At 41.1% G+C, this 11,397-nt stretch overlaps 1 protein-coding gene across 1 annotated transcript; it reads right to left on the minus strand.

Moving 5' to 3' along the window:
- Positions 1-1,740: 1,740 nt before the first annotated feature.
- dcst1 (DC-STAMP domain containing 1) lies at positions 1,741-11,273 on the minus strand. The gene is made up of 16 exons (XM_050046907.1): positions 11,213-11,273; positions 10,966-11,091; positions 9,980-10,054; positions 9,763-9,891; positions 8,801-8,940; positions 8,136-8,310; positions 7,900-8,043; positions 7,698-7,819; positions 7,460-7,614; positions 7,258-7,357; positions 7,064-7,159; positions 5,798-5,924; positions 5,247-5,363; positions 4,404-4,546; positions 2,579-2,683; positions 1,741-2,408 (listed from the first exon to the last, which is right to left on the minus strand). Exons 1-16 carry the CDS (start codon positions 11,256-11,258, stop codon positions 2,334-2,336), a joined length of 1,875 nt encoding a protein of 624 aa, XP_049902864.1. The 5' UTR covers positions 11,259-11,273; the 3' UTR covers positions 1,741-2,333.
- Positions 11,274-11,397: the final 124 nt, after the last annotated feature.

The raw sequence follows: 11,397 nt of genomic DNA on the forward strand, positions 1-11,397 counted from the left end.
TGATCTGAGCTCTCCTCAAAGCCAGACTCAACTCTGAGGTTTTTAGTGAAAATCAATCTGAACTATCAAAAGAGCCATTTTTGACAAAACATAATCCAGAAAAATCTGCCTGGAGCCGCAAAACATATTTGAGCCTCATGCTAACACTGTGTATTTAGTCTAAATTAGCGTACTGACATAAAAATAGGTCTAAATGAGCATTTAATAATGTTTCACCACCAGGCTCGTCTGCAGTGGTCTGTGATGATCAGTTGGTACTTTAACTTTGCAGCGTTGGCGGTAAAAACAAACAAATGTGTCTACTCATTATTAATTCTGTATTTTCCTCCGAGATTTGAACTTTTATGGATTTGGAATGCATTTTTAGCCGAGACAGGGAGTTTAGAGGAACAGGCACCAGGCTGTGGACGTATGACGCACGGTTTAGTTGACGAAATGTTACAACTAAGTGCACATTTTTACAGGCAGAGAATGTAAGAATTTATTTAGGCCTACAACAGTGATAAATAAGAATGAAAATGTTAAAAAATAAAAATAAATAAGTAAATAGCCGTTATTCAGTTTAATGTGATTTTTTTTTTCACGTAGCCACTGTGACGTCACACACAGGTTTGTGGACTCCTGTTTTGAAGTCTCAAGTTCGGCATTTTGGGCGTCAACGTTTTGGTTTTTTGGTGCTACTCACACATTTAATTATTAAGGCTTAGGGTTATGCATAATCACAGTGACAGGTGGGTGCTGTTTGTTTATAAGTTACCATGGCGACAACATCGGTTAAGTATTGTAACCAGTTGTCTCCAGATTCACAGAGTAGAAGTGTAGCTGTCACTATTTCAGTGTGTTTTCAGTTCATGAGTTACTTTTAACGTTTTGGTTGCCTGAAAACATCTTGGTTAGAGTTTGGACTCAGATATTCTGTTTTCCTTCTGACTGTATAGAATAATGGTTTGTGGACTCCAGTTTTGAAGCCTTGAGTTTGGCATTTCAGCCGTCACCACCCTGGTTTTGTTTTGTGGAGCAAGAAGTGACCATATTTGAGTGAGAGGGTGGATCTGCTGTAAAGTTGGACATGTTAATATGGAGGTCTGTGTGGACTGACTCACTGTTGGAGCCAGCCTCAAGTGGACATTAGAGGATCTGCAGTTTTTAGCACATGCTGGCTTCATTTTTCAGGTTGCTGCTTGGTGAAAATTACGGATGCACAACATTGGATTTTTTTGCCGCCATCCGATGCCAATATATAACAACTCATTTTTTTCCCCCATGAATTCAAGATGTGACGACCCCTCAGCTCTACTAGTTGTCCCTGCCTTTTTGCTGCTGTTCTGTCTCTTGCAGGAAGCAGAGCGCAGGAAGCAGAGCGGAGGTGTGTGTCCGGGCCCAGACACACACCTGGGCCCAGTGTGTGTCTCTGTCAAAAGCTCCCTCCTGCCTGTCTTGAGTCTCTCTCTCTGGTCTGATCGGAGCATGGGCGCGGCTGCTGTTTCTCCCTTTGTTTGCTCCATACATTTCCACACATCCACACTTGCTTACACTACTGACTACTGACTTCCACGTTTACCTTCGTTTGAGTCTTTTGTAAATAAATATCTCGTTTACCTTCGTTTGAGTCTTTTGTAAATAAATATCTATTTTTGCATGGTAAAAACTCGTTGTCTCTCATCCTTGTCGCTGCCGCAGAGCCGAGCGGTGACAAAGATGAGACGACACAAACCATCATTTTGTGGCTGAAGTATTCCAGAGGAAGTTAACTGTTGAGTCTCAAATACTGATGCTTCAGGTTTGTATCTGGACCGACTCACTCACCTGAAGTGTTGACGACCTGGAAATGAGACGAAACAATCAACTCTCCCTCCAGAGTCACAATCTGCACTTTTAATGTGAGAGTTTAAAACAGTCTCAGTCCTGCTGAGTTGTGAAGCCTCAGACCCTCAGAGCTGTTCACTCTGCAGCATCAATAAGTGGCCCTTCATGTTTGTCTTGTGCAGCGTGCACATACGTAAGCAAACAGCGATATGATTCACCTTCCTGTCACTGGTGTCACACCACAGTGTTCCTCTGATGTACAGATAGAAGTAATGTGTCAGCGATGTTCCGACAGAAAGAACTGGGAACAAGTAAACAAGTAAACAAGTAAACAAGTAAACATGCAGGTTTGTGAATATTTACTCTGCAGGTGTTTTATGATGAAGGAGACACATTCAGCACCTGTATGATACGCACAGTGCAGCTCTTCTTCTCTTCTTTAGACTCAGTTTAAAGCTGCAGGTTTATCTGACCATCGTCGTCTTCTTTAAAGTCAGCGAGCAGCAGGTGGGACTTCCTGTCCAGGTCTAAGCGGTGTCATAGAGCGTCTCCTCTGAGTCTTCCTGTTTGTGACAATGACACCTGGACAAACACTGAAACACCTGCAGAGAAAAGTTCAACAAGAAGAACTTCAGAGAGGAGGTGAAACATCTGGAATCAGAACTCTGACCGATCTGATCCAGATTCAATAAACTGATCGGATCGATCGACTCTTGTTCTTTTCATTATATTCCTCTGTACGACAGACTCTCTGATCTGTGACATCACTCACTGTCCTGCTGCTCTGTTCCTGGGTGATGATGCGTTTCCTGCCTGCAGAGGAAATCTGTCTCTGGATCAGCAGGTTGTAGAGAAACAAGACACGTCTCTTCTCCCTCTGACACACAGACAGACACACAGACAGACAGACAGACAGACAGACAGAGGAAGGTTCATATGAACTGAGAGAATCAGATAATTAAACATTTGTCAGGGCCTTTTTTCAACTGACTCCTCTGTGACCCGGCCCTGCAGGAGGGTCTGGGGTTTGTTAAGTTAATTTATGATTATGATTAAATTTGATTATTTTGGATGATGGTGCACTGTTTCCTTTTGTAGCACAGCAGATTTAAACACTGGTATATATTAAATATTATGTTATTAAGTACATATTATAATTACTGCGGAGGTGAAACTTGAATAAAGAAAAATCAGTTGTGACTTCAGAGCTGAGATCATGTTTCACATGTGTTCAGCTGGAGGAAGTTTTTACTTGTTACTTTTCATATTAAGATTTTACAGTAAAAAACAAAATAATAAACTCATAAGAAACAAAACCCTCAAAGGATTTTTTAATATTTTGTATTTTCACTTGAGTTAACTGTAAACAGTTGTTTGTCTTTGGAGAGTAAACAAGATCTCCTCCTCATGTTTGTGCTCCTGAATGAAAATAAACAATGTTCCTGTCTGAGAGTCTCACACAGATCTGTTTGTTGATGACATGATGTGACACCTCTGTGTGTGTGTGTGTGTGTGTGTGTGTGTGTGTGTGTGTGTGTGTGTGTGTGTTTGTGTGTTTGTGTGTTAATGAGATTGAGAGGTTTGCTTCTTCATCAGTTCAGCAGAGGAAGTGACATCATTGTTTACTATGAAACACCACAAATACTACGACTGCTGTTGGACAGAGGGTTTATTATTATTAACATTAATAATAATAATGATAATAATAATAATTAAAGTGACAGGTCAGTATTCAGACGGAGTCTTGTCCTCCAGTCCTGCTTCTGATCACATTAATAACAGCTGCGTACAGTGTTTATGGGAGAACACGATGCTGTCATGCATTAATAATAACATTTAAAATAACCAACTGATCTGTGAGCAGAATACAGAACAGATTTCCATCAGAGGTTCATCCAAACTTATTGATTGTGCTGAAACTTTCTACTTTAGTTTAAAGTTCTCAGTAAACTTTTTAAAATTATTTTTAGAAGGGGCATTGCACCAGAATTCTTTGTCAGATTTATATAAATCTTAATTATTAGTAATTATTTCATTATCTGTACTGAGTGTTGGAAACGCCGTCTTTCAGAGCTCCATTATGCCTTTACATTATTCTTTAAACTCAGCAGCTCATTTGTTCACCTGTTAATGTTATATTATATATATATTATGATTAATATCTTAGACTTTCTTAAACAGAAGGTTTTCATGTTCTAATTTCATCTTTTGCAGTCGTTCTCAGTCATCCCTGGCTTTGGTTTGTTTATGAATATTATTTTACTAATCTGTCAGTCTCTTTATCTAATTCTTTAAGACAGAACATGACGTCATCATTCCTCTTATATCAGCCTTTAATGTGTCCCATATCAGATCTATCGGTGGTCTGTCACCAGGAGTTATATCTCTGATATTTGTTCTTACAAATATCTCAATATGATTTTTTTATATTTATGAAATTCTATATTAGTCAGATGTTTTCTATTAAGATATTCTCCAGATTTTATGGGAAAGATTATTTGATCTATGAGAATGATCTGACGTCACTCTATATGAAAATATAATCAATACGGCTATAAGATTTCTTGGTGTGTGTGTGTGTGCGTGTGTGTGTGTACCTGTGGGTGGTAGAAGGCGGCGATGACCCGACGGAGACGGTTGGTGTACACCTGAAGGCAGCTGCAGAGCGCCACCAACAGCACACAACACACACAGCTGATGTACACACCTGCAGAGAGGGAGGAGGGGGGAGACACACACACTGAGGACAGACAGACAGACAGACAGACAGACAGACAGACAGACAGACAGAGCAGCTGTGTTATTGTGTTGTATATTATATATTTCAGTGTATTCATATTTACAGTGTCTTAATAAACTGTGTGCAGGTCTGCTGTTGAGACAATAAAAGACAGACAGCTGATACACAGAGACACTGTCGCCCTCTGCTGGTTCACTTAAAATAATAATGTGGCCAAAAGTATGTGGACACCCCACATGTTCAGTCAGTTCAGTCCTGAGGGGTGAACGTCAGTGATGGTGGAGCGACCGTCTGATTTACAGTCTGTCTTTAACTGAGGTTAAAGAACTTCCTGAGAGAAAACATCTTCATGTTTCTCAAATAGAAGTTTCCATTAAAGCTCCAGTGTGGAGGATTCAGGAGGATATGTTGGCAGAAATTGAATATAATATAATCAGTATGTTTTCTTTAGTTTCTGCTGCTGATGGCTCCTGACGCTGTGTTATTATGGGATGTCTGAGCTGAAAGCTGATGTGGTGAAATCTCTGGTCGTCAGTCCAGGAAGGAGGTTCTGATGTCACTGTGATACGCTGACGGATGATTAACTGCTGTGAAACTCAGACCACACAGTGGCTGTTGCTATGACTACACCACAACTACAAACCAACCAATCAGGATACAGCAGGAAATGACACAGAACACAGTGGGACGTGTGACTCACCCTGGTTGTCGGTGTGGATGTCGAAGCTGGACGAGCTGTTGAAGGCTAACACTGTCTTCCTCAGGAGGCGGGCCATCATGGAGTCTCCGCCCACTTTGATGTCCACCTCGTGAAGACCTGCAGAGAGGACTCCATTACCCAGAAACCCTCTGACAATTTTTGATCAATTTACACGAGAGATAGGGTCCAGGTTGGAAAATGCTGAAGTCCTTTAATCTAAGCTTCATTTTTTTTTAACCAAACTCTGTTTATGTGGCTTAAAGTACAGGAATCATCCAGCAGAATGCCCAGGTGTTCACAGTACAGGTGTTCACAGTACAGGTGTTCACAGTACAGGTGTTCACAATACAGGTGTTCACAGTAACAGTAGTAGTAGTAGTTGTTAACCTTCTCAGTGACCTTTGCCCCCAGAGTGACCACTGAAGGGATCTTCTCTGACCTACTGTCAGCGTTAGAAAATAAGCTTGGTCTTATCGGTATTGTGTGTGTGTGTGTGTGTGTGTGTGTGTGTGTGTGTGTGTGTGTGTGTGTGTGTGTGTGCGTGCACTTACTGGTCAGGTTGAACTGGGTGAAGGTGTGTCTGCTGATGACGTCCAACACGTGGAACAGAGACAAGTCAATGGTCAGCAGGACGACAGACAGCAGAGTGACAGACAGCACCTGAAACACACCTGACGTCTGTTTCACTCACACACACACACACACACACACACACACACACACGATGTCACTGTGACATCACTCATTAGTTTATGGACTCTTGTTCTGAAGCCTTGAGTTCGGCAGTTTGGCCGTCGCCATTTTGATTTTTCTGGAGCCAGAAGTGACCACATATGGACAAGAGGCTGGAGCTGACTCATTAACCTTTTTACACAAAACTAAAGGACGGCAGCATCGTGTTGCTCCAGTGTGTGATTTTTGACACTGTCATGGCATCGTGGAAGCAAGAGGCATGACGGGTGTGACATTAACACAACAGCATCAACCTCTAGTGTGTCACTTAACCTACACGTCTGCAACAATAACAATGACACAACATCATCACTCGTTCATCGTCCCTGTTATGTAGCGGCTGATCTTGTCCTCTCCTCAGAGGGTAAGGAGCTCCTGGACCTCATTGTTTCCACTATTTGCAGACATTTTTGTCCGTTCTCCTTCTTAGAGTTAGCTGCTAACTGCTTTTAAAATCTCCTTTGGTTGGTCGCATACATAACACGTCGTCGAACATCACACCCGTCCCGTCCTGCCAGCTGTCCCTTTTACACAGATGTCCATTCAGCACTGTTACTACCTCCACAGCCAGCTTAAAGGTGAGACTACTCTGTTCCCCCTTTCTGCAACTGTGCCGTTTATAAAGAACGGCGAGGCGGAATAATGTCGTGAAATTCCTGCCCTGAACAGGCAGAGTTAGGCTGAAAACATGCCAGCGCCACTGCGGTGCTGCACGTCATGTGATACCCGTTAAGTACCGCCCCTGGCACACACTGGAGGCGTCACGCTGCAGCTTGTCAACAGACGACCACACAAAGTTATTACTACTTTTACTGAAAGATCTGAGGTTTCTCTGCCTCTGCATTAGCTGCAGATCATGTGTAGACAGCTGCTAATTAAACTTGACTTCACACCTGAAGAGCTGATCTCCAGAGCTGTGACTCACCAGGAAGTATGTTTAGGGTCATTGTCTTTATAATGACGGGACTGTGGGTCGTTTAGCTCGGGATATTATATTTTATCAGTGCATTACAGGCTGTGTTTAACAGGTGAGACTGTATAAAGGACATCAGTATCATTAACATAAATATTATAGTTGAACCCACCACTTGTTGGAGCTCCTCAGAGTGGATCTTTGGACTCCAGGGGTCGATTAACTTCTTCTTCTCTGACTGACTCAGAGGCAGCAGGTGGCGCTTCCCCTGAACGCACCACGAGACGAGACAACAAGTCAAGATCATTCTAAGATACTGCAGGTAAGTCACAGTGATGATGATGATGATGATGATGATGTCATTACCGCTTTCCTCCTGCGGGCATCGATCTGTCTGAAGTATGTGGTGATGTAAGCGTTGTCGAATCGAACATCCCTCCTGTACTGTCTGAGGTAACCAAAGGCCCTGAGAGGAGGAGGAGGAGGAGGAGGAGGAGGAGGAGGAGGAGGTGATGCTGGTGTGTGACTCAGCAGAAACAGAACGCTGATGTCATGTCTGAGATCTTACTGGGTGAAGATGGTGATGAAGGTGAAGGAGAGCAGCAGCTGCAGGACGTTGAGCAGCTGCTCCATGGTCGTCCTCAGCCTCTGGAAGGATCCTCCGACAGCCTGAGTGAACTCATCCAGCACGGCTCCACCCAGCACCTCCTGCTGCTGCGCCTCCTGCAGGAGGTCAGAGGTCACACAGGTCAGGATTCACTGAACTAATAGAGTCAGTCCTGAGTGGTGTTGGAGGAGGTGGTGACCTGCAGGACGACGTCGGTGCTGAACTCTCTGGACAGAAGGTCCACTGAGAGGTTCAGCCCATCAAACAGACGACCAAAGTTTCCCTCCAACGGGATCTGCTCCCTGCACCACGGAGTCATCGCTGACACAGAGGAAGAAGAAGAAGAACAGATATTATCATGTTACTGATGACATATGACCCCCGTCTGTGTGACCTTTTACCTCTCATGACATCACACAGGAAGTGGAACTTCATGGAGATGCAGAGGACGTGGTTGATGATGGGGACGGGGATCGCCGCCAAACACTCCGCCCACCTGTTGTTGAACCACTTAACACATCGCTGCACACCTGTATCCACCACACCTGGACAACACACACACACACACACACACACATTAAATGATGTGAAATGTGTCTAACGTGTAATAAATCTCATCTTGGCGTTGTCCTCTCACTGTCGCACTGCATCATGGTCTTGGAGGTGAACTGCTCCTGGGTGCTGTTGCCGAGGGCGATGGTGTGTTTGAGTTTGAACCGGTCATATCCGTACTGAAGGACGACCTCGTCTCTGATGTTCTGAAACTTCTCGCTGACGCTTCGAGCCTCTGACTGAAACTCTGCTTCGTCATCCTGAACGAGAACCAAAAGACGGATCAACGACCTCCGACCTTCATCGTCTCAACTCACTGATCACTGTTTAACACAGCTCACATGTGTTCTTCTGGTGTTTACTCTTTTGTTCTGTTTTTATTTGTGTAATTCTTTTTTAGCAGCGTCGCTCTGTGGATGTCAGCCTGTGCGTTGTTTTGGTCCAGACTCAAACATTTCAACAACTACAGGATGGATTGTGATGAAATGTTCATGATGATTCTCTCAGGATAAACTGTAATAACTTTGGTCATCCTCTGATGTTTCATCTTTCAGGTTATTAATTGTCATATGTACGATAGTTACAGCAATCCTCATTAAATATGTATGAGAAGAAAACGTGAGTAAATCTAAGTCAGGACATACTGCAAATATAAGGATAAAATGTTCTTTGTGTTTATGGATAATTAGCTACTTTTAGCATGCTAACATGCTAGCATAGCTGTTAGCTCTCCGTGTCTCCGTGTCTCACCTTGAGCTCCTGTGTGATGAGGACAAACGGCCTGATGGCGTCCCTCCACAGTAACTTGCTGTGATGAACCTGCAGATCCAGATTACAGCTCAGAGACAGAGCAGCAGTCTCCACGTTACGCTGGATGTTACACACTGGACCTGGAATATAGAAAACAGACACATCATCATATCATTAACACAAAACTAAAAGATGTCAGCACAGGTCAGCGCAGTGCAGGAAGATACCATGTATGGAGACATAATCTGTGTATCATCAATACTACATGAAGTACATATAACGATACAGTATATAATATGGTGCCTCTGACACCACATGACATTAAAGGTTGATGCAGGATGAATAAACTGCAGATAACCTCACTGCCTTTGCTTCATGAGACACTCAGAGAAACTGCAGTTTGTAGTAACAACGTGTCTGTTCTCACCTTTCTGAACCATTTTAACTTGTTTGTGCAATAAAATTAATTTTAGTTTGATTATTATAAACTGTTCACAGCTGAGAGGAGCAAAGTGTTGCAGTGTTTTGTGAAGTTTCTTTGTAGTTTATGCAAATTTAAAAAGCTGTTTTAATGCAAATTACACATTTCTATGGCCTGACATTAAAAAATTCAATGACACTATCAAATAAATGTGACATAAAATAAAAAGTGAGATTAAAAGATAGAATGTGACTGAAATTAAAAAAGTGACATTGTGAAATAAAATGACACTATAAAACAAATAAATGAAAATAGTGTGGGGAAAAAATGTCACTATGCAAAAACAAAAAAACTGACTTTCAAAAAGTGCATTTTGAAATAAAAAATTATGTCATGAAATAAAGTCCCTTAAAACGAAAACATTTCAGAATAAGAACGATGAAACAACACTTTACAATAATGAATTGAGTTTTGATTTAATAATTATTACCTGAACTGTATATTGGTGTGTGTGTGTGTGTGTGTGTGTGTGTGTGTTCACCTCTGTAGAGCACCGTCAGGATGAACAGCATCAGGTAGGCTCGACCGCGGGAGCCGAGCATGCTGGGAAACATCAGGAGGACAGAACACCTGGCGGAGGAAGACAAAGCTCCGCCCACTGTACACACAGCTGGAACAGATGTGAGCAGACGTGTTTGTTTCATACAGATGTTTCATTATTTCAGCTAAAAACTGATGAGAGAGTTTCGTCTCCTCACCGATGAAGAACGCTGCTGCTGCCAGCTTCAGGTCAAAGGTCAGTGGGAGGCTGTGAGAGACTCCGAGGAACAGACCTGACGGACAGACGGACACGATGACAGGTTATTATCTGTGTTCACTGGACTGAAAAAACAGCTGAGGAGATTTTTTGATATTTAATTAATCAATCGGTCGATAAATAAATTGGAAAAATGTCACATTAAAACAAGAAATTCATAATTTTTATGGATTAAATGTAATAATGTGATTAAATAAACACATTGTTTAAAACATTTATAAAAAATGATAAAGGATGATAGTAAAAAAATAAAAATAAAGAAATTATAAAAATAATAATAAAGATTTTTAAAACAGTTATTATAAGATAACAAAATGTTTCATTATAATTTAACATAAGTTAAACATTTAAGAATAATATTATAATAAAAAATTAATTAAATTTAAAAATACAGTTTTTCTGAATGATAAATATTAGTTACTAAAACGTATATTATATCTAGAATAAATTAAAAATCTAAGAATGAAAAAAAATAAAAGACTTGAATAAAAAAAGAATTTTAGAATACTTAAAATTAAATTATATTATAATAAAAGAACAAAAATAAATTTCAAATGATCTTTTTCAGAATAATAAATATTAGCTACAAAAATCTTGTATCCTAGTTAAAAATAAATTAAACATTTAAGGATGAAAAAACTAGATAAAAAGAATAAATTGTATAAAAAATAATTGAAATTTAGAATAGGCCTACTAAAATTAAATTAAAAACTGAATGTATTGATTATAATTAAAGGATATGATTCAAAACAATATATATAAATAAAACATTAAAACTTAAAGAGTGAACTAAATCAAAAAAGACAAGTTAAGAAGACTTTAAAACAGCCAATTAAAGACTCCAAATATCAACAACTGTCTCCAGGTTATAATCTCTCCTCAGCCTTCATATTCATCATGTCACTATGAGTCAGTGAACTCAGTTACCTGCACCGCTCACTGCTCCAAACAGCGCCCTGAAGACCAGGTGAGACACCTGAAACTCTTCTGATTGGCTGAAGAGGAACTGATGGACGGCAGGAGGCAGGACGGACAAACTGATCCTCTCCACAGCTGCAGGACAGACACAAGCATTAGCTAGCATTAGCTAACGGCTAACTGTTTGCTAGCTAACAGTTAGCTTTCTAAACATCATCAGAGGAAACAGTTTGAAGCTGATAAATGTTGAACTCACTGCTGTGAGGAGCTGAAGGTCTGTGCAGCTCACTGTGAGACGTCATTCGTCCACCGTGTCCTTCAAACAAACTTTAGGAGACTTTAGGAGACACGTCTGCTGCTGGTCAATTGGTCTGATTGTTGGTCAGTTTGACAGTTGGTCTGATTGACAGTTGGTCTGATTGACAGTTGGTGGGTCAGTTG

The sequence above is a fragment of the Epinephelus moara genome, chromosome 6 (genome assembly GCF_006386435.1).
Source record: "Epinephelus moara isolate mb chromosome 6, YSFRI_EMoa_1.0, whole genome shotgun sequence".
In the NCBI taxonomy this organism is placed as follows: Eukaryota; Metazoa; Chordata; class Actinopteri; order Perciformes; family Serranidae; genus Epinephelus; species Epinephelus moara.